This window comes from Bubalus bubalis, chromosome 3 (genome assembly GCF_019923935.1).
Source record: "Bubalus bubalis isolate 160015118507 breed Murrah chromosome 3, NDDB_SH_1, whole genome shotgun sequence".
Taxonomy (NCBI): domain Eukaryota; kingdom Metazoa; phylum Chordata; class Mammalia; order Artiodactyla; family Bovidae; genus Bubalus; species Bubalus bubalis.
In genome coordinates, this window is record NC_059159.1 from 18,824,855 (window position 1) to 18,849,461 (window position 24,607).

Consider the following 24,607-nt stretch of genomic DNA (forward strand, 5'->3'; position numbering starts at 1 on the left):
ACTCCAAAACCCATGCTGCTAACTAACTACCACACTGAGTGTAGAAGGCTGCTCCAATTTGAAACTTTATTTTGTAAACAAAGGCAGTTTTTTATTAGAAGAGAGGTATAGACTTATCTAGCAGATAGAAATATTAAAGCTAATTTAATCAGAAATTCATTTTACAAATGAAGAAATGTAGGTTTAGGGTTCCAGAATGTTGAAAGGCAGCCCCTAGTTCTCTTGATTTGTGATCTATTTCTTTCCATTATACCAATTAGCACATTGGTGGTAGAAGTTAAGTACGAATATTGCCAAAGTATGACTGAAGATGTAAAACCATTTAGAAAGTTGTCTAGGTATGAGTTGATAAGGGCATAGAATAAAATGATAGCAGTGGAACTGGAAAGGAAAGTGTAGTTATGAAGGATGATAAATCAACTATGAAGCATAATATACAGTTGATTCATGCATGTGTCTGGCTAGCAAGCCTTTGTTCACTGGGTTTAGTGTTAATCCTTAATAATAGCTAGTGTTTTAAGTGTTTACAAAGTGCTTGCACATGTATAGTCTAATTTAAGTCCTCTCTGGGGTAGTTACTCTTTTTTTTACAGATGAGGAGATTGACATTTTAAGCACTTCTTTGCCCAAAATCTTACAGCAGATAGGTAGTAGAATCATGTTGCCAAAAACCTATGCTTTTAATCAGTATGCTATCTATAATGTACTTAAATGCTGTGTGGTGGCTTAACTTCTGTCTTCTGGAGAAATGTGATGGTGGTGAGAAATAAAGTACTGCATAATTGAAATGTACAATAATTACTCTGGTTGAAAAAAATGTAGGTAGCTTTGAATGTGATATTTTTTCTTAGAGCACGTGAAGTGGTCATTTATGTTCTTGATGATGAATATAAATTTCTGTAAATTCACTGGAAACTGTAGGCTAGATTGAGTATTAAGAACCTTGGCCACATTTTTAGAAGTGATAGATAATTGATCTCCAAAGGTAAAGAGAATACTGTAATTTCTTGTCTCGTACTATAATTTCCTCCTTTATTTTTTCTTACACTTTGTATTTCTCTTGTGGTGTTTTTAACATTCTACCTTGAATAATTTGTATTTATGTGTCTCTTAACTCTCGTGAGCCATCTTCCCTGGTGGCTCAGAGGTTAAAGCGTCTGCCTCCAATGTGGGAGACCTGGGTTCGATCCCTGGGTCAGGAAGATCCCCTGGAGAAGGAAATGGTAACCCACTCCAGTATTCTTGCCTGGAGAATCCCATGGACGGAGAAGCCTGGTAGGCTACAATCCATGGGGTTGCAAAGAGTCGGACACTACTGAGCTACTTCACTTACTTACTTACTTAACTCTTGTTAGACTGTAAACTCCTAAGTGATAACAATTACAGGCATTTATGTGTTTTCTGTTGTTGCTTTTCAATATGTTTTTTTATCCTGCATATAGTTACTGAATCTGTAGAATGTGCCAGATCTGTACTAAGTCTTAAGAGTTAAGGAATGAATAAGATATAGCTCTTGTCTCCTGAGGCTTATGTCTAATATAGACACAACTGTAACAAATAAATCTAGTGCAATATAATACTGTAATTGTGAAGTTAAAGGTACAGTGGGGGCTTAATAGAGAATTGAAAAACATAACTTAGAATTTTAACTTATTTCTTGAAGGATTTAATAAGTGAAAGATCTCATTGTGAGAATAAGGAAGCAAACAACTATATTAGCATCTGCCCAACTATACTTGTTAGTTAGTTGATGCATGGAATCATTCATCCATAAGAACCACTGGTATTTAAAAGGAGGACCAGATATAAACATGATAAGAACACAAAGTTTATAAGTATGATTTGTGAGATATATATTTTGATAAAGAAAAAAGCTAAAAATGAAAATATTTATTAAAAATGGCTACCAAAATTTGAAGTAATTGATTGTACATTTAGAAAAGGGGACAAAATAATATCATCTTACATGTATAAATGTGGTTTATTAGTTCTAAATTCAGCCTTTTCTGTCTTACTAAGTCTTTTGAAATCTGTGACGTAGATAATTCTGTAACCAAATGAGTTACAGAGAAAATCTAGCTGGAGCTTAGAAGGAAAGAGCAGAGGACAGTCTCAAAAGTAGGACTTGGAAGCTCCGATGCCTGTTGGGGCCGGGTGGTAACATACACAGTTGAAGCCCACTGAACTTGAGACAGTAAGTAGGAAGTAGTGTGAGTTGTGCCATGTCTGGAGAGGAGTAACTGCCATTCAGCTAGCTCCTGCTCATTGTTACTGTGTAGGAATATAGTCTCATGTGTTGCCAGACCTGAATTTAAAAAACAAAACCAGAAATCCAGATATTCTGGTGAAACTTAGTAATTGAAAAATGTTGGCTCAAAGTTTAAAGTAATCTGAGATAAACAAACATATGCAAGGCCTATATTTGATTCACAGGTTACTACTACTTTATGATCTCACTTGAAATTTGACCTGGGTTTAAATTCAAGCTCTGCAATCAGTTAGTGGTGTGACCTTTCCTCAGTATGCTCAAATCTTTAAAAGATTTCAGAACTGTTTGGGGAATTAAACATGATGGCATATAAGCTTTATACCTGTATCTTATCTCATTTTCCTCTCCCAATAGTAGGTTGGGAGATAATGCCACTTTAAACAGATTGAGGAAAAAAAAAACAAACAGATTGAGAAACCTAAGTGTTTATCCATAGTCAAACTGCTGAGGATAGTAGCTGTGTTTATAACAAATCTTCTGACCTCTACTCTAGTACTTTTACCATTAGATTGGTGATTCTCAAGCTTTAGTGAGCAGCAGAATCACTTTGGGTGCTTGTTAAAAATGTAGATTCCCAACCAGTACAACTCAGCAGGTCTGCAGTGGGGTTCAGGAAATTACATTTTAAATAAGCTCCCCAAGTAATTTGCTTTAGATCATATGAATAAAATAAGCTTCTGAGAATGTTACCTTCACTGTGGCAAGTCGGGGTAGACAGTTGGTTCTTTTGCTCATCCAAAATAGATTAGTGATTTTTAGTCTGATTTAGTATAATGCTCTTTATTTTTCTTATAATCTTATCTTTATCCTGATTTATACTGTTTCCTACATTATTATTTATGGACTTCGTGCCCTAGATTAGTTTGCATGATTAAAATGAAACTGGTTTGCATGGAAACTGGTTTCTCGTACTTCTTACGAGAGTGGCATGTCCAAGAAACTTAAAATTAGCAATATATAAAATTAGTATATAAAATATACCAATATATAATATTAGTATATAATCATCATGATTTTATTGTAATTAGAGTAGCGTTTCCAATCAGGTGGAAACAGTTGAAAATATAAAATTTCACTGGTTAGCCAATATTTGAAAAGTTGAAACTAAGAGGAGACAGAAATGCCTTCAAAGTTGTATGGAATCATAGACTTTAGAACTGGAAAAGAAAATTTCTATGGATAACCTAGGATCTCTGGGCTTTTTAGAAGAGACGCCAGAGGAAATAAGGGAGATTTTTCAGTAATTTCAATTTTTTTAACTTTCTCAATTTACTTCTACATTCCTTGTAGACTTCATCTATTACAAATTTGGCATACAGTGGATTAATAACTTACTGTTCAGTACACATACATAGGTGTTAGTGTATTTCTCAGGTGACAGTAAAATAGTAAGCATTTTGACAGTGTTTAAGTTTTTCTGTTTTGTTTAGGTATAATTTACCTAAGAAAATTGTTTGTACCTGATAAATGTACCTGATAAATTTCTTAGGTGATCTGTTTTAATTTGGAGAAAGTCTTGCTAAAGTATACTTCATTCATTTGGCTTAGATTTAATATTTGTGTAACCTTTTCAAACTCAGTAGTCACTCTTGTTAATGGAATGATAATATGGGAAGGATTTGGGGGTAGATGATAATTTTCTCCTTCAGTAAATAGGACTGTTTCATTATCCCCAGGTTGTTGGTAGAACATTAGAATCTATCACAGCTTCTTAGAGTATTTTTAATTTTAAGGTATTTTAAAATGCCAGTTTTGGAAATGAACAAATTGATTTTTTAATTTTCTGAGGCCTTAAGACAACAGTGTTTAGCAGCATCATGGTGAAATGTTAGGGTTTACAAAGCATCTTCTATTGTCTGTTTTGATCTACATGCCAGTCCCGAAAGTGGAGATAATGTCTCCATTTTGCTGGAGAGGCTGCAGAGACTGGTGCACTAGTTGTCCAGAGTGACACAAGTGTTTAGAAGTTACCTTTTACTAGAGAACTGAGATTTTGTAGCCACCTTTTTAGGGACTACCTAGAAAAATAAAGAAAGAAAATAAAGGTGAGTTGAGGGTTTGAGGTGTAGGATTAAGGAAGAGCAGTTTAAATGGAGCTGGAAAACATTTTGGGGTTTAAGAATGATCTTGGAATATTAAGGAATTCTCAGTGTAGTTATGGAATAACTTAATAGTAAGTGAATACAACTCTAAGAAAACATTGGATCGTTGGATATTACAATACCATAGGACTAGCTACTCTATACTGTGTACATTTAGCCACTAAGTGGTGTCTCTTTTGTGACCCCATGGACTGTAGCCCACCAAGCTTCTCTGTCCATGGGATTTTCCAGGCAAGAATACTGGAGTGGGTTGCCATTTCCTTCTCCAGAGGATCTTCCTGACCCAGGGATCAAACTTACATCTCCTGCATTGGCAGGCAGATTCTTTACCACTGAGCCACCAGGGGGTTGTTTTGAGGCCCTGTCAGCTGACAATGAAATAAATATATGTATGCTTAACCAAGAGAAACAAAACAAAACTAACCTTTTCTTAATATATTAGATTACATGATTAAAATTGAACTATTTTGTTCTAGAAAGTAGCTCTGATTCTTTGGGAAGATGGAAGGATTTTTAGGTCATAGTTTTTTAAACTTCTGTGCCCTTAAAAAAAAAAAAAAAAAAAAAAACCTGTGCCTGAAAATCAAAATAACCTGGTTGTTGTATAGATCATTAAACAGTCTGTGGCAAGAATATAGTTAGTTTTTGTAGCACTAGAGACTTTGGATTCTATTTTGAGTAGGAATTCTTTAAAAAAAAACAAAAAACAAAACACAAACACAAAACTTAAAAGCCATAGGGTATAATTAATATACTTGATGTTTACTAAGAAAAAGATATCTAAACGATGCTGAAAATAATCATTATTTTTATGCTACTGAAGACTGTTATTTTAAGGAGAAATTTGTAGAAGTAAAGCTTTGGTTTGGAAATATATATACCACTTTTTACCCAGGAAGTATTTCTGAAAGTTGTATGTAATCACTGTTTTTTTAAATGAATGAAATTATATTTAAACACACTAACATAATGACTTCACTGGTGGCTCAGACGGTAAAGCGTCTGTCTACATCGTGGGAGACCTGGGTTCGATCCCTGGGTTGGGAAGATCCCTTGGAGAAGGAAATGGCAATCCACTCCAGTACTATTGCCTGGAAAATCCCATGGACAGAGGAGCCTGGTAGGCTATAGTCCATGGGGTTGCAAAGAGTTGGACACGACTGAGCGACTTCACTATAGCTTACTATAGAGCCTTATTTTGAGTAATTTTACAAATCAGAGAATAGTCACCATCCTAATTTTGTATTATTCTTGATTTTCACATATATGAGTTGCTTAAACTAAATAAATTTAAGATGTCAGGTCAGATTCTTGACTTTTATCAACTTAGTGGCCTTTTGGAAGTAAAATTTGTGACTTTTGTGATGGCTTTTATATTTACTTCTGCCTTATTAGGGTCAGTCTTTAAAAACAGTTTTAGACTTCTTTGAAAGATGTTAGACATTAAAGCTTTTTGAACCATACATGCATTGGGTCCATAAATGTTATTTTCTACTCCTCATGCCAGAAGTTTATATTGGTAAGATTATTTTGCCTAATTATAGATAATTCATGGGCTATAGGACTTTGTTTTAATTACTATCACAAAAATATGCCCAAAGCCTTCCAGTAGTGCTTGGTATGTAGAAGCAACTCAATAATTATTTGTTGTTGGATGAATCTCAGCAAAGGAACAGACAGCAGAGGTAAATTGTAGTGTTATCTTATCTGCTGACTATCCAAAAACTGTTTTAATCACTTTGGAAGCTTCTTCATTTCTAATTTGTTTCTATGGAGAAGTCATGTGTCTTCTGTTTCTGAAATGTGCTGTTTACCAGGTTATGGTTCTTCGATATTTTCTCCCCAGTTGTTCTTTTCCTGGGATTTGTTTAAAAATAGTGTTTGTTTAAAAAAAAAATAATTTCTCTACAGTCCAGTTCTTTGGGCCAGTTTTGTAGATTGGAGTATCCTAAAGTGTTTCAAAATCGAAACTGGTTAATGGAAAGGCTCATTCTCAGAAACTGTGGCTATAAGCAATCAGTGAGTTTTCATATTTGACCTTATTCTCTCTTGAGTTAAGATAAGTTATAATACCTTTACATTTTAGCAAGAGATGTGTACATGAGTATTTTAGCACATGTGTCATTGTAGAAGTAAGCCTATCTTCTAAAATATAGAGTATACAGTACCAGTTGGTCAGTGAAACCTCATTAAAAGTTTTTTCCATCTCTTTAAAAAAATTTTTATTGAGGTACAGTTGATATAGAATATTATTTTGGTTTCAGGTATACAGCATAATGATTTAATACTTGTGTGTGTGTCTATATATATATATATATTTAGTTTTTATTTAGAAAATATGAATATCAATTTTTTCTCCTCACATGAATACATTGATAGTAGAATTTTCTATAAGTAGTATGTTTTTTTCCCACCCTTGTCCAGTCAGCTAGATCACAGTCAGAGTATCTATATATAGATCTTTGGCTGAAGAGGACAGTTTCTTCTTAAGGAAAGTATTTATTTTCTGGTTGAAGTTGCCTCCTTTGAAATGAAATAAACAACAAAATGTTCTTATTTTAATGAATTTTAAGAAATACTTGTCCCTGTTAAGAGAAGCCAAGAAATAAGAGAAACTGGATTTAGTTCAATTTGTATTAAAAAGAAGTTGAGTTTTCTAGGGGATTATTATATTAGCAAACATTCTTTTGCTATTTACCATTGAAAAGTCATCACTATGGGTTGTTACTCAGGTATTCCTTTATGATAGGATTTGTCATTGATCACAAATGAATAAATGAGGGGTTTTTTTTGTTTTTTTGTTTTTAAATACTGCAGCCTCTTCATGTATGTATTCTTCAGTGTCTTTTCCCAGTGGGATTTTTCCTTGGTCTGGAACTTCTAATAATGGAAAAAAATTACCACTTAGCGGAGGCAGCAATTTTACCTTCAGATTGTTTTTAAAGCCAGACTGTTTTCTCTGAGTGGACTAATTGTAAATGTGACAGGTCTTTTGATGCCAATTTCTCTGGAGTTCCTGGTGTTCTTCAAAGTTTGGCTTTATTATATGCAGAAAGAAAGCTGTTGGTGGACTTGGGAAGACTTGATTAAAAGGAAGCAAAGTTCTGAGGAAGTCTACCACAAAAGTTGTATTCATTCATGACAGAACTCAAATGTGCATGTTTTCCAAGCACTGACAATCTAAGGTTATTTTCCAGACCTTTTATTTATTATAGTGAGGTCTTGATGATCCCCTCTATGAGACAGTCCTCTTAGAGTTCTTTTAGTGCAGCCAATGACTTGATAATCACTTGATGATCTGTCTTTGATGTTATTTCCTTAAGGAACAAGTCCCACCTCGGGCCTTGAGTACCGATTTGAACAGAATGAGTAGTTAAATGAGAGACTGGAAGCGAGAGATAGTTCTCGCACTTTCTCCCACCTTCCCCCCAACCCCTGCATTTTTGTAGAAGAGGTTGTTCATGTTTGTTCTCAAGTAGCAGTACAAAAATCTTACACCCTGATCCAACCGGTATGAAAACAACTGCGGTAGCACATAGTGACCTTCCTGCGTCCCCAGCTGAAATTGGGGGAGGGACAAAGCCCAATTTGTTACTTTACCCCAGCCTGTCTGCCTGCTAGAAGGCCTGTTTCCTACCCTAATGGTTTCTGCCTAACAAATGGTGTTTCTTTTTTACAGCATTATGATCCTGGACTTGTTGTGGTGATGGTAAACTTAGCAGTGGTAATTTTTTATTTTCAGACTGAATTACTCCTTTGTCATCAGTGCACCAATATGTTAGGCTTACTTTCTCTGTTGTAGCCTTCATCCTTCTGCTTGGTCTTTTTCATTTTCCTTTCCTTTCCTTATGCAACTTGTCTGATCCTTGTTCATGAAAGGGTAACGTTAAGAAGGGATGTATCTGTTTGTGTTAGAATTGCCAAAAAAAAAAAAAATCAGTTAAAACATTAAATTCTAATACTGTAAAAACTTGATTTCCCCACAATATAATGGGCACTAGCACTTGCTACTGCAATTTATAAATGAATTAAAACAAACTTTGACTGCCCTAGAAGGCAAAAGTACTAATGCAGAGTTTATAACAGGGGTTTACAGAGGTAATGAATTTCTACCAAAATTTTCTTGATTCTTAACAAAGCAAATTCTGACAGATCAAAAAAGATATCAAAACAAAAAAATAACTTTGACATTTCTTTCCAATTCTTTCATTGGACCATTTGTTTTTAACCAGTAAATCCCTGATTGAGACGTTATGAAAGTGATATTGCACCTAGGAAGTCATTTTTATAACCTGTCTTAATTTGGTCCTTTTGCTAAAGATTGCAGTCACTGCTTATTTATTATACCATTGGGCAGAAGGTAGTAACACATTTTTATTTTGTTTAACTGGCAGTTTTTGATAGTATCTAAAATAAGGCTGTTTTACAACTTTGTTCTCTTTTTCTGGTGTGAGATGTTCTTTATTTACTTAAATTTTTTTTCATGTGATAATTATTCTTGATTAGCTTCTTATTGTTTAAAAGCAATAATGGGAGATTGGTGATAAGTAATTAAACTTCTGAATTTGTTTTTCATTTCTTTTTGAAACAAAAATCAATCCCACAAATACAGAGCAACTAGATTCAAGTGGTTGCTGGTCACTTTGGAAACAGCTTTTTTCCCCTCCGAGACAAATCCTAGTCATGGGCATGGCATTTTTTGCCTTTTTTTTAACCCCCCAAATTCAGTTTTGGTCATATCTCAGATTTAGCCTGACAAAACTCAACTTTTAGCCCAAAGGTATAATATATATGTGTGTATAACAACAACAAAAAAATAAATTAATTTAAAAAACAATTGTTTACACCAGCCTGAGTGAAATGATGAGGGAAGTAAACATTGTGTTTTTTCACTAAAGGTATACAACGGATAAGGTAAGTCCTCTTTTCAGTGGGCTTACATCACAATAAACAGCGCAAGTTGTGATGTAAAACAGCTGTGGTAGTAAAGTGCTTGTCTGCCCCATTTTGCTTTGTTTGGCTGGTTATGAGTGGATTAAATATACATTTTAAAAAATCTCCAGCATAGATCAATTAGTTTAAAGTCAATTTTCTTCGCAACTAGTCCTTTTCACAGCTTACTGATTGCCATAGTCAGTGTTAAATCCACTCTGGAAAAATGGGACCTTAGAGCACCAGTTTAAAAGTAAAACTATTCTTTCCTCAGGGCAACTAACTGTTGCGTTCCTTTTAATTATTTTCACCCCTTCATTTAATTGTAAAGCATGTTTTGAATACAAAGAAATATTAAACACGCTGAGTTGCAGTTATTGAATTTTCCTGTGTCATGTTTGAAACTGTGCTCTTCCGATTTAAACCTGTCAGTTGACATATTTATTACCAGTTTTAAAAGTGTGTGTGGGAAAATGTCAGTGAACAGTAAGAGTGAAGTGATTCTTGATGGAAAGTTATTTGGGAGCCTTTTTAAAAAGGAATTTCTAGTGTTCTTGATTTTAAACTTGCTGGTGCCATTGCTTAGGAATGCTTTGCATTACTTATTTAATTTTGCTTTAGTAATCTGGAATCATCCCCAACTGGAAGGTCAGCCAAGGTGGTCAGTTGGGCTTAAACTGGAGAGGTAGGTTTGGTTGTAAGCTGTGAGAATGGCTTGTGTTTGGTTCACTGTAGCTTTCTGGTCTCTGCACTCCAAGGCAAGATCTCTAACCACCCAAACCCAATGTGTAAAGCGAGCTGTTGGCTTAGCCTTACATCTCACCTTGATTATATGTTCCTGTTACAGGGAGAACAGATCCCATTCCAATCGTCGTCAAATATGATGTCATGGGCATGGGTCGCATGGAAATGGAGGTAAATTGATCTCATTGGTTGACTTGTTTTATGGGGTATTTAAAATGGATACTAATTCCAAAATTCAGGTGTAATATTAATATTTTTGAGGGAAAATTAAAAAACTTATTTTATATTCTCATTTAGTGCTCTCTTTGAGGTAGGTAGGTGGCAAATAATGCCCCTTTTACAAAGAAGTTGAGTGATTGCCCCAACATTATGCCACAAGATAAGATCAGACTTAAACCCAGGCCCTTATGCTCATTTCAGTAGGCTCTGTAGCTCAAATCTTAAAATATTTGTTGTGGTAGAAGCTTTGCCCCTACAGAGCTGTGTCAACAACCTCAGATATGCAGATGATACCACTCTAAGGGCAGAAAGCGAAGAGGAACTAAAGAGCCTTTTGATGAAGGTGAAAGAGGAGAGTGAAAAAGCTGGCTTAAAACTCACGTTCAAAAAACTAAGATCATGGCATCCAGTCCTATCACTTCATGGCAAATAGACGGGGTAAAAATGGAAACAGCAGCAGATTTTATTTTCATCGGACGGTGACTGCAGCCATGAAGTTAAGAGATGCTTGCTCCTTGAAAGGAAAGCTATGACAAACCTAAACAGCATATTAAAAAGAAGAGACATCACTTTGCCAACAAAGGTTCATGTAGTCAAAGCTATAGTTTTTCCTGTAGTCACGTACAGATGTGAGAGTTGGACCATGAAGAAGGCTGCACGCTGAAGAATCGATGCTTTCCAACTGTGGTACTGGACTCTTGAGAGTCCCTTGAACAGCACGGAGATCAAACCAGCCAATCCTAAAGGATATCAACCCTGAATATTCATTGGAAGGACTGATGCTGAAGCTCCAATACTTTGGCTACCTAATGTGAAGAGCCAACTCATTGGAAAAGATCCTAATGCTGAGAAAGATTGAGGGCAAAGGGAGAAGGGGGTGACAGAGGATGAAATGGTTGGATGACATCATCAACTCAATGGACATGAGTTTGAGCAAACTCCGGGAGATAGTGAAGGATAAGGAGGCCTGGCTTGCTGCAATTCTTGGGGTTGCAAAGAGTTGGACAGTACTTAGTGACTGAACAACGATAGAGCTGTGTACTGCTCTCATCTGTGATACCTTCTTTTCATTGCTTGAAATATTATGCTCCATTTACTGCTAATTCTTTGTCATTGAACATTGAAGTAAAATCTGTTATCAACTATGCCTGTTGGGAACCACCAGCATGAAAGGATTAATGAACTATTTTGCATGTTTTTTTTTCTCTGTAGTGTGACAGTAAAGCAAGAGGTAGTTGAGCAAATTACATATTTTCATATAGTACTGTAGTTGTGTAAATGACTTTTTTATGGCTTGATGGGAGTACTAGGGCAATTAAGTCTAATTGTATCTATTTTTGTTAAGCTTGATTATGCTGAAGATGCTACCGAACGGCGCCGTGTCCTAGAAGTAGAAAAAGAAGACACGGAAGAACTGAGGCAGAAGTACAAGGTACTTAAATGAAACCATTCTTGCATGTGGGGCTTTCACATTGAGATATTCATTTTGGTGAAAACAATCCTTGGACAACAATATTTGTTTGCCATTTGGTATTGATTAGTCTTAGTCCTCAGGTTTCTGTTATTTATTGCTTCTGTTAAACTTTAGAGATAATAATAACAACCACTTTGTATGTCTGTTGTGGAGATTACATTAGTGTCTGGAATACATTAGGTAATAATAGTAAGAACTGATGAGTCCTTTGAGAGCTTGATACTATTGATAAGCCATTTTTTCCTTTTTTACAATGGATGAGGTGTTTAAAGAATAACAATGGAGAACTTTAGTAGCTTCCTTTTTAAGCTGAGAGTAATAGAAAACTGTAGCTTAGAATATAAGTTAGCTTTCAAAATGACTCACCAGGGGCATCCCCCTTCCCTTCTCTACCAGGAGGACAGAAATTAATCACCAGAGACAACTCTAGACCCTAAGATTAGCCCAGAGATGGGCACCAGAGAGGTCTACATAGCAAACCTTTATCGTGCTTTGTGCTCAGTCGCTTCAGTCATGTCCTACTCTGTGCAACCCTGTGGACTGTAACCTGCTAGACTCCTCCGTCTTTGGCATTCTCCAGGCAAAGATACTGGAGTATGTTGCCACTTCTTCTTCCAGGGGATCTTCCCGACCCAGGGATTGAACCTGCATCTCATGTCTCCTGCATTAGCAGGCAGGTTCTTTACGACTTAGCACCAACAGGGAAGCAAACCTTTACTAACTCTTATCTTCCATTAGTTCCCCCATTTGCTGCTCTAGAAACTTAAAGTCCTTTTCCTTTGTCTTGTCACTTCTCTAAAAAGTTATTGTTATTTTGTTAAGATGCATATAAGCTCAAGTTTTAACCACCCCTTTTGAGTTAGCCATCACTGACTACTCGGATGTGTATGCATGATGCCCTGGTAATAAATTTCTTTTTTTTTTTTTCTTAACAATAAATTTCTGATTGTTTTTCTCTTGGGAAAAAAAAGACCAACGTACTTGCTTTTTAAGACGTTTCAGTAAGTTCAATCTCTACTATGAAATAGGTAAATTTGAAGATAAGAAACAGATTTAGTGAAAACTATCATAAAGAAACTGATTTTGGTCTTGGTATTTAAGGTGAGCAGAAAGTAAAGGGATTCATTTTTAAAAACCTGTTCTACCATTAAAAAAAAATGTATAAAGCGAAAACTGACAGAACTGCAAGTAGAATTGTTAAATCTACCACAGTAATGGGAGATTTTAATATATATCTCTCAGTAATTGATAAAAGTAGAGGAAAGAAATATCTGCAAGGATGTTTGGAAGCTTGGAACAACACATTTAACAAATTTCACCTAATGCTTTTATAGAGCTGTATATCCAATCACTTTGAAAATAGCAATTTTAAAATGTATATAAAACATTTATTTAAACAAAAAATTTTTTTCTACCATGTTTGGTGTGTCATAAAGTATAAACAAATTTCAGAGAACTGAAATCAAATTTTGTGTGTGTGTGTGCTTAGTTTCTCCGTCATGTCCAACACTTTGCGGCCCCACAGACTGTAGCCCTCCAGGCTCCTTTCATGGAATTTTGCAGTCAGGAATACTGGAGTGGGGTGCCATTTCCTCCTCTAGGGGATCTTCCAGACCCAGGGATCAAACCAGCCTCTCTTGTGTCTCTTGCGTTGGCAGGCGGATTCTTTACCACTAGTGCCACCTGGAAAATCAAGTTATCAAGCCACAAAACAATTAGCTTTTTTAAAAGTTTTTTAAAACCTTTCAAAATTAAGATACACATTTTTATTTAACCTGCCAGTAGAAGCAGAAATCACAATAGTAATTGAAAAATATTTTGGACTGAAAGATAGAAATGTTACACATCAAAATTTGTAAGGTAAGCTAAAGCAATATTATATTTTATAGCAAATACATGTCCTTAAATGCTTACCTTAGAAAAAAAGAAAGGCAAGAAATAAATGAAGTAAACGTTTCTCTTGGGAAGTTAGCAAAAGAATAGCAAAATAAACACAAAGAATGTTAAAAAAAAAAAGTAATGAAGATAATGATAAGAACAAAAAGAGAATGAAATAGAAAACAAATATACAACAGATCCAAAAGTTTGTTCTTTGACATACTTGTGATATTAAGAAAGAAAAGATCATAGAAAACCAATATCAATAATGAAAAGAGAGGATATCATTGTAGATGTGGCAGGCAGTAAAAGATAAAAATAGTATGGATAACTATGCTTTGAATGTAAAGATAGTTTTAAGTAGACAAATTCTTAAAATATATAACTTCCTAAAATAGACTTGAATAGAAATGGAAAACCTCAGTAATCTTATAATGTGTATAAATTATATAAGTTAAATATGTAGTGAAAAATCTTTCCATACAGCCCAAATAACTTCACTACTGAGTTCTATCAAAAATCATAGAAGAAATAACTTCAGCCTTGCACAGCAGCTATTCCTGATCTTCAGGGAATTGAAAATGAAGAAAAAATCCTAGCTCATTTAATGAAAGAGACTAGTACCATAGATCCCCTGGAGAAAGAAATGGCAACTTACTCCAGTATTCTTGCTTGGGCAATCCCATGGACAGAAGGAGCCTAACAGGCTGTAGCCCATGGGGATTACAAAAGAGTCAGACATGACTTAGTGGCTATAAAAAACAACAGAAAGTACCGTCTTGAAGATAAATCCTGACAAGGACAGTTAATTATAATGACATATAACACAAATGCAGATTTTTTAAAAATTTTTTCTTTTTTTAAACTTATTTTTTAATCGGAGGATAATTGCTTTACAGTGTTGATTGGTTTCTACCATACATCAGCATGAATCAGCCATAGGTATACATATGTCCCCTCCCTCTTGAACCTCCATCCTACCTCTCACCCCATCTGACACCCCTCTGGTTTGTCACAAAGCCCTAGACTAAGCTCCCTGTGCTATACAGCAGCTTCCCATTAGCTATCTGTTTTACACATGGTAATGTATATCCTAAAGGAAATCAGTCCTGACTGTTCATTGGAAGGACTGATGTTGAAGCTTAAACTCCAATACTTTGGCCACCTGATGCGAAGAGCTGACTGATTTGAAAAGACCCTGATGCCGGGAAGGATTGAAGGCAGGAACAGAAGGGGACGACAGAGGGTGAGATGGTTGGATGGTGTCACCGACTCAATGGACATGAATTTGAGCAAACTCTGGGAGTTGGTGATGGACAGGGAAGCCTGGCGTGCTGCAGTCCGTGGGGTCACAAAGAGTCGGACACGACTGAGCAGCTAAACTGAACTGGACTGAATGTATATATTTCAGTGTTACTCTCAACTCGTCCCACCCTCTCCTTCCTCCACTGTGTCCATAAGTCTGTTCTCTGTGTTTGAGTTTCTCTCCCTGCCCTGCACATAGGTTACAGATGCAAATCTTAAAATACGAGAACTAGTTTAGGATATACCATAACTAAGTTATCCCAGGAATGCAAGATTGATTTAATGTTAAAATCAGTTTATATAGTCAACCATGTTACATGACTAAAGAGAAAAAATTATGTGATCATCTTAATAGATCATTCATTCATGATCTTGTCCACCTGACCAAAAAAGGACCTTTTTTAACCAGATGAAATGCCTATAAAAACTGTACAGGAGACATCATACTTAATATTGAAAAGTTGAAAAGTTTCCTTTTGAGATAGGGAAACATGACAAGGATGCCTGAGTTATTGTTTTTATTAAATATTGTGTTCGAAGTCTTAAGTAGCAAGGCAGTAAGGCAGACAGGTAGAAACAAAGATATAAGATGAAAGGGAGAGACAACGGTCTTTTATTTGTAGCTATGATTTTGTTCAGAGATATCCAAGAGAATTTACAGAAGAGTTACAAATAACAGAGTTTAGCGGGATGCTTGATACAAAATCTAATTTAAATTTGCATACAGACTGTAGCCTGCCAGGCTCCTCTGTCCATGGGGTTCTCCAGGCAAGAGTACTGGAGTGGGTAGCCATTTCCGTCTCCAGGGGATCTTTCCGACCCAGGGATTGAACCTGGGTCTCCTGCATTGAAGGCAGATTCTTTACCATCTGAGCCACCAAGGGGTGGCATCTGTATATCAACAACAGAGAATTAGAAGCTGGAGATAACAAAATGACATCAATTGTAATAGCAAACAAGTGTATGAAGCATTTGAGTATAGATCTAATGAGATGTGGGAGACTTAAGAGAAAAATTGTGAAGCATTATTTTCAATGAGGCATTAAAGAACAATAAATTTTAAAAATGAGATTTTTTTTATTATGGTCATGAATTAAAAGATCCAATATTGTAAGGGCATTTGTTTTCCTTCAATCTTCCTATATATTCAAATCAGTCAGATAGAAATCCCAACAAAATTTTGTATGGAATTTGATAGCTGATTCCAAAATTTATATGGAAGTGCAAAGGCCCAAGAATAGTCAAAGCATTCTTAAAAGTATAAGATAGAAAGCTACAGTAATTAAGGTATGTTATTGGCACAGGAATAGGCCAATGGAACAGAAAAGAGAGCCCAGATGCAGACCCTTACATATTTGACCACTTGATACGAGAAAGGTGATATTGCAAATAAGTGGGGAAAAGAATGAATTTTTTAGTAAATGACTCTGAGACAGTTGGCTATCCATATGGGAAATAGTGACTTTGAACTTCTACCCCCATCAGTTCAGTTCAGTTCAGTTGCTCAGTCGTGTTCGACTCTTTGTGACCCCATGGACAGCAGCATGCCAGGCCTCCCTGTCCATCACCAACTCCTGGGGTTTACTCAAACTCATATCCATTGAGTTGATGATGCCATCCAACCATATCATCCTCTGTCCTCTTCCACTCCCGCCCTCAATCCTTCCCAGCATCAGGGTCTTCTCCAGTGAATCAGTTCTTTGCATCAGGTGGCCAAAGTATTGGAGTTTCAGCTTCAACATCAGTCCTTCCAAAGAACATTCAGGGCTGATTTCCTTTCGGATGGACTGGTTGGATCTCCTTGCAGTCCAAGGGACTCTCAAGAGTCTTCTCCAACACCACAACTCAAAAGCATCAATTCTTCGGCGCTCAGCTTTCTTTATAGTCCAACTCTCACATCCATACATGACTACTGGAAAAACCTTTGCTTTGACTAGATGGGCCTTTGTTGGCAAAGTAATGTCTCTGCTTTTTAATTTGCTGTCTAGGTTGGTCATAGCTTTTCCTCCAAGGAGCAAGCGTCTTTTAATTTCATGGCTGCAGTCAACATCTGTAGTGATTTTGAGCCCAGGAAAATGAAGTCTGTCACTGTTTCCATTGTCTCCCCATCTGTTTGCCACGAACTGATGGGACCAGATGCCATAATCTTACTTTTCTGAATTTTGAGTTTTAAGCCAACTTTTTCACTCTCCTCTTTCACTTTCATCAAGAGGCTCTTTAGTTCTTCTTCACTTTCTGCCAGAAGGGTGGGGTCATCTGCATATCTGAGGTTATTGATATTTCTCTTGGAATCTTGATTCCAGCTTGTGCTTCATCCAGCCCAGCATTTCTCATGATGTACTCTACATATAAGTTAAATAAGCAGGGTGGCACTGTATAGCCTTAAAGTACTCCTTTCCCAATTTGGGATCAGTCTGTTGTTCCATGTCCAGTTCTAACTGCTTACTGACCTGCATTCAGATTTCTCAAGAGGCAGGTCAGGTGGTCTGGTATTCCCATCTCTTTAAGAATTTTCCACAGTTGGTTCCAAGTGATCCACACAGTCAAAGGCTTTGGCATAGTCAATAAAGCAGAAGTAGATGTTTTTCTGGAACTCCCTTGCTTTTTCGATGATCTAGCGGATGTTGACAATTTGATCTCTGGTTCCTCTGCCTTTTCTGAATCCAGCTTGAACATCTGGAAGTTCACGGTTCATGTACTGTTGAAGCCTGGCTTGGAGAATTTTGAGTATTACTTTGTTAGTGTGTGAGATGAATGCAATTGTGCAATAGTTTGAACATTCTTTGGCATTGCCTTTCTTTGGGATTAGGATGAAAACTGACCTTTTCCAGTATGGCCACTGCTGAGTTTTCCAAATTTGCTGGCATATTGAGTGCAGCACTTTCACAGCATCATCTTTCAGGATTTGAAATAGCTCAACTGGAATTCCATCACCTCTGTTAGCTTTGTTCGTAGTAATGCTTCCTAAGGCCTACTTGACTTTGTGTTCCAGGATGTCTGCTCTAGGTGAGTAATCATACTATTGTGATTATCTGGGTCATGAAGATCTTTTTTGTATAGTTCTTCTGTACATTTTTGCCACTTCTTAATATCTTCTGCTTCTGTTAGGTCCATACCATTTCTGTCCTTTATTGTGTCCATCTTTGCATGAAGTGTTCCCTTGGTATCTTTAATTTTCTTGAAGAGATCTCTAGTCTTTCCCATTCTATTGTTTTCCTCTATTTCTTTGCACTGATCACTGAGGAAGGCTTTCCTATCTCTCCTTGCTATTCTTTGGAACTCTGCATTCAGATGGGTATATCTTTGCTTTTCTCCTTTGTTTTTTGCTTCACTTCTTTTCTCAGCTATTTGTAAGGCCTCCTCAGACAGCCATTTTGCTTTTTTGCATTTCTTTTTCTTGGGGATGGTCTTGCTCACTGTCTCCTGTACAGTGTCACGAACCTTTGTCCATAGTTCTTGAGGCACTCTATCAGATCTAATCCCTTGAATCTATTTCTCACTTCCACTGTATAATCAAGGGATGTGATTCAGGTCATACCTGAATGGTCAATTTAAGTCTGAATTTGGCAATAAGGAATTCATGATCTGAGCCACAGTTAGCTCCCAGTCTTGTTTTTGTTGACTGTATAAAGCTTCTCCATCTTTGGCTGCAAAGAATATAATCAGTCTGATTTTGGTTTTGGCCATCTGATGATGTCCATGTGTAGAGTCTTCTCTTGTATTGTTGGAGGAGACTGTACTCTCATACTGTACAGTAATCAACTACAGGTGGATTAAAGATTTAAATCTAAAAGGGAAAAACATAGAGTTTAGAAGATAGTATAGAGGATTTTCTCTTCTAGTTGTACCTAATTTATCATTTACTTACTTTTATTTCAGTGATACTTTATAATGAAAATTGTTGAGCATACAGGAAAATTGAAAGATCTGTATACTTAATACTTATATACCTACCATGTATATTCTAAAATTAATATTTATAGTTTTATTATATTTCAATGACTTATTTAAAAACAACTGTATTGAAAATCAGTGCCTCTTAAAATATCTTTTTGATTCTTTTCCCCCAAAATTGCCAATTTTTTGGAAAGCAAAACGGCCTTTTGGTTACTATTTCTGTCTTTTTTTTCTTAAAACATTCTAAATTTTCTTATTTTATAATTTCTTTCAAGTCTCTATTATCTATAGTACTTCATAAATGTTTTTGTAATTTGCTGCTTCTGACTTTCTCACAGTGATTTGTTTCCTTGTGTAGTTTGCAGTTTTGATTGTCATCTCATTTGATACACTGTCAGGAATATAAACATTTTAGAGAATGCATTTTTATTGTTTTTCAAGTAAAAGTTATCAAGTAACGAATACATGAAATATCTGAGTAGTACACAACCTCATTAAATTATATATTATATTTTGAGACCCTTTCTCTCCTGACTAAGAAATTATTTCACTTTTGAACTCTTTGTGGAGATAGAACAGGAATTACTTATTCTCATTTTATTGATCAGATTTTTTTTTTTTACTCAGAAATCTTATCAACTGTGAATTATACAGCTCCTAAAATCCTCTCCATTTCTTGATGTTTCACTCCTTTATTTCATATTTGTTCTTCACCTTCACATGACCTTGGAACCTTGACTTTACTAACTTAGCCACTCCTTAATTTATAGGTCTTGAACACCACAGATTGAGCTTTTTCCTTCTCTCAACACTTCAATTCCAACTTCCTTTCTTCCCAGTCCTTTTTGTCATGCCTGCTTACCAAGAACCTATCTCCACTCAGTACAAATACTTGCATCCTTCATTTCTACATCATTGCAGTAGTGTAGTCTGGGACTGGTGCCAACTCAGTGGACTCTCAGAACTGTCAAGGAATCCTTTCATGTGTTATCTTCCTCTTAGTCTGTCCAGCTGTCATTCTCAAACATTGATCCTCAAGCTCTTACCTTCCCTCAGCTACCCTTGTCCTTCTTGCATCTTTTCTTACTCGTAGTAGGAAGCGTAGAGACCATTTAGACTATCAAATGAGAGTGCCTTCTTCTATCTATAAATCTGCCATCAAACTTTGGTCTATCTGTTCCCATCCTTAAATGTTTTTCCCTGGTTTCATGGTTTGTCAAATGAACTTCCTACCTACATCTGAATTCTGGATCCTAATCCTCGCTGTCTTATCAAGAAGTTTGCATCTTTTTTCTTGTGTTGGCAAACTCACTCATACATTTCCTATCACCAGTAAACATACTCACACATTCTTAGGGGAAAGGAACCACTAAAACCAAAATAAACTTCACTCTATTGACTCTTAGTCACTGCAGCTACTATTTTTGAAAAAATAGTCTACACTCAATGCCTTCTATTCTTTGTGTGTGTGTGTGAAAGTTGTACATAGTTTTAAAGCCAAATAGCTCTACCACACTTTTAATGGGGGGGGAAAATGCTGTCCTATTTTGATACCCTTAGCATCAATATTGATAAGATATTTAGCAAATATGTAAAAGATATAAAAAGCAACTATAGACACTTGTGTTTAACACTCTGCTCTATTTAAGAAAAAGAACGTTATCAATAACTTTATGATCCCGTCCCATTTCCTTCCTCTTCCTGAGGTAAGCACTATTCTGAATTTCGTGTTTATCATTCAGTTATGTTTTTTCAGGTAGATTTTTTTTTTTTGCTGCTGTTCACCCATATGTAATATATAGTTTAGTAACTCAGCATATTCACAGTGTTGTACAACCATCACCATTAATTCTAGAACATTTACTTTACTCCCAGAAGAAACCGTGTACTTGTCAGCAGTCACTCCTCCTCCTTCCCCCACCCCACCGCGTCTCCCTCCCCTGGCAGCCACTGTTTGTCACTATAGATCTGCCTATTCTGATCATTTCATGTAAATTATTAATAAATCATTCAATATGTGGCTTTTTGTATCTGACTTCTTTTACTTAGCATAATGTTTCCCAAGTTCATCCATGTAAATAGTATGTATCAAAACTTCATCCGTTTTTAGGACTGAATAATATTGGATTGTATGAGTATACTACAGTTTGTTTATTCATCAATTAATGGCCATATGAGTTGTTTCCAATTTTTGGCTATTGTGATAATCCTGCTCTGAACATCTTGTGCAAGTTTTTGTGTGAATGTATTTTTCAATTCTCTTTTGTGTATACCTAGGAATGAAATTGCTGGTTAAATGGTCAGTCAGTGTTTAACTTTTTAAGGAACCACCACTCTTTTCCACAAATGGTTGTACCATTTTGCATTCCCACCAGTACTTTGTGAGAGTTAGAATTTCTCCACATTCTTAACACTAATTTTCTTTTTTATTATAGTCATTGTAGTAGGTATGAAGTAGCAGTATCTTCTTGTGGTTTTGGTTGAGCACCTTTTCATGTGCTTATTGACCTTTAAATGATGTTTTTTTGAGAAATGTCTATTCAGATCTTTTGAGCATTTTTAAAAAATAATACTGTATTTCTTAAAATTAAAAAAATTTTAATTTGTTTTATTTTTGGCTGTGCTGGGTATGAGTGGGGGCTACTCTGTAGTTGTGATGAAAGGGCTTCTCATTGTGGTGGCTTCTCTTGTTGTGGAGCACCAGCTCTAGGGTGTGTGGGCTTCAGTAGTTGTGCCACACAGGCTTAGTTGCCCCATGGTATGTGGAATCTGCCCAGACCACGGATCAAATCTGTGTTGCCTGCTTTGGCAGGAGGATTATTAACCATTGGACTACAGGGAGGTCTGTCTTTTGACTGTGTTTTATTAATTTTCATTTTATTGTGTTGTAAGAACCTTTGTCAGATGTATGATTTGCAGGTATTTTCTTCCTTTTTTTTTTTATTGTCGTTTCACTTGATAATGTCCTTTGTTGCTCATAGTTTTAAATTTTGGTGAAGTCCATTTTATCTTTGTTTCTTTGGTTGCTTGCGTTTTTGATATCATATTTAAGAACCCATTGCTTAATCCAAGACCATGAAAAGTTACACCTATGTTTCCTTCTAAGAGTTTTATAGTTTTAGCTCTTACAGCTTTGGGTCTTTGGTATATTTTAAAATAATTTTTGCATGTCAAAATTAACAGAAAGGGGTCCAAATTCAGTCTTTTGCCTGTGCCTACACAGTTGTCCCAGCATTATTTGTTGAAAAGACTATTTTTTCCCCATTGAATGGCCTTGGCACCTCATCAAAAATCAGTTGACCATAAATGTGTGGGTTTTTTCCTCTCAATTATATTCCATTAATCTACATGCCTTTGGAGAAACACACTGTCTTTATTACTGTTGCTTTGTAGCAAGTTTTGCAGTTGAGAAGTGTGAGCCTTTCTAATTTACTCATTTTTAGGATTGTTTTGGCTGTTCTTGGTCCCTTACAGTTCTGTGTGCATTTTAGAATGAGCTTGTCAATTTCTACAAAGAAGGCAGTTGCAGTTCTTTCATTATTTGTTTATTAAATCTTTTTACTTATTCTGTTTTTGGCTGTACCTTGCAGCATCTGGCATCTTAGTTCCCTGACCGTGGATTGAACCCGTGCCCCCTGCATTGGAAGCACAAAGTCTTTTTTTCTTTTTTTTTTTTAATTAAAAAAAAATTTTATTATGTGTTTATTTATGGCTGTGCTGGGTCTTCATTGATGTGCACAGGCTTTCCCTGGTTGCAGTGTGTGGGCTTCTCATTGTGGTGGCTTCTCCGTTTCAGAGCACGGGCTCTGGGACCCAGTGGCTCCAATAGTTGTAGCACTGGCTCATGGGCCCAGTTGCTCCGTAGCATGTGGGATCTTCCTGGACCAGGGATTGAACCCACACCCCCTGCATTGGCAGGCGGATTCTTAACTGCTGGACCATCAGGGAAGTCCGGAAGCACAGTCTTAACCACTCGACTGCCAGGGAAATCCCCCACCTGGGACTCTGATAAGGATTATGTTGATTCTATAGATTGGTTTGGGGTGTTTTAAATTGAAGTATAATTGCTTTACATTCCACATGTATGCACTAAAATATGATGTTTTTCTCTTTCTGACCAGCTTCACTCAGTATGACAGACTGTAGGTCCATCCACATCTCTACAAATGACCAAATTTTGTTCTTTTTTATGGCTGAGCAATATTCAGTTGTATATATGTACCACCTCTTTATCCATTCATCCATCATTGGACATTTAGGTTGTTTCCTGGTTTTTGTAAATAGGGTTGCAGTGAACATGTGTCACTTTGAATTTTGGTTTTCTTAGGGTATATGCCTAGTAGTGGAATTGCTGGGTCCTATGGTAGTTCTGTTTTTAGTCTTTTAAGGAACCTCCATACTGTTCTCCACAGAGGCTATATCAATTTACATTCCCACCAACCTGTAATAGGGTTCCCTTTTCTCCACTCTCCAGCATTTATTGTTTGTAGATTTTTTGATGATGGTCGTTCTGACCTGTGTGAGATGATACTTCATTGTAATTTTTATTTGTATTTGTCTAATAATTAATGATGTTGAGCATCTTTTCATGTGCCTTTTGGCCATCTGTGTCTCCCCTGGAGAGATATCTGTTTAAGTTTTTGATTGACCCATTTTTTTGATTGGATTGTTTGTTCGTTTTATTGATATTGAGCTCCGTGAGCTGTTTGTATATTTTGGAGATTAATCAATCCTTTGTCCATTGTTTCGTTTGCAGATATTTTCTCCTGTTCTGTGGGTTGTCTTTTTGTCTTGTTTATGATTTCCTTTGTCGTGCAAAAACTTTTAAGTTTAAATAGATCCCATTTGTTTATTTTAAATTTCATTGCTTTAGAAGGTGAGTCAAAAAGGTCTTGCTGTGGTTTATGTCAAATAACGTTTTGCTTGTATTTTCCTCTAAGAGTTTTATAGTGTCTGATCTTACATTTAGGTCTTTAATCCATTTTGAGTTTATTTTGTGTAGGGTGTTAAATAGTGTTCTTATTTCATTCTTTTACCTAGAGTCATCCAGTTTTCCCAGCACCACTTATTGAAGAGGCTGTCTTTTCTCCCTTGTATAATCTTGCCTCCTCTGTCATAGATTAGGTGACTATAGGTGCTTGGGTTTATCTATGGGCTTTCTATCTTGTATCATTGATCTATATTTCTGTTTTTATGCCAGTACCACAGTGTCTTGATTACTCTAGTTTGTAGTATAGTCTGAACTCAGGGACTCTGATTCCTCCAGCTGTTTTTCTTTCTAGAGATTGCTTTGGCTGTTTGGGGTCTTTTGTGCTTCCATACAAATTCAATGTTTAAGTTCTATATTTCTCTTGTTAATTTAATCCTATGTATTGTGGTTTTTTGGGCTTCCCAGATGCTCAGCTAGTAAAGAATCTGCCTGCAATGCAGGAGACCCTGGTTTGATTCCTTGGTTGGGAAGTTCCCCTGGAGAAGGGATAGGCTACCCACTCCAGTATTCTTGGGCTTCCCTGGTGGCTAAGATGGTAAAGAATCTGCCTGCAGTGTGGGAAACCTGGGTTCAGCTCCTGGGTTGAGAAGATCCCCTGAAGGAGGGGATGGCAACCTACTCCAGTGTTCTTGCCTAGAGAATCCCCATGGACAGAGGAGCCTGGCAGGCTACAGTCCATGTGGTCGCAAAGAGTGGACATGACTGAGTGACTAGGCACACACACACACTAGTTTTTTATGATATTGTTATTTTTTATGTTATTCTTGTATCCTATCTTGTATCCTACAACTTTGCTA

General features: G+C 36.3%; 1 protein-coding gene across 9 annotated transcripts in view; it reads left to right on the forward strand.

Moving 5' to 3' along the window:
• GPATCH8 (G-patch domain containing 8) overlaps window positions 1-24,607 on the forward strand; it is a 95,329-nt gene that overhangs the window by 39,689 nt on the left and 31,033 nt on the right. For 5 of the 9 annotated variants that reach the window (XM_025279979.3, XM_025279978.3, XM_025279976.3 and 2 more), the window contains 2 exons: window positions 10,151-10,218; window positions 11,612-11,698. In XM_025279979.3, coding sequence (XP_025135764.1) covers window positions 10,192-10,218; window positions 11,612-11,698 — 114 coding nt within the window. In that variant the 5' untranslated portion in view covers window positions 10,151-10,191. Of the gene's footprint in view, window positions 1-8,050; window positions 8,096-10,150; window positions 10,219-11,611; window positions 11,699-24,607 lie in introns of all 9 variants that reach the window. The other 4 variants (XM_044938890.2, XM_025279981.3, XM_025279983.3 and 1 more) reach the window with 1 other exon arrangement.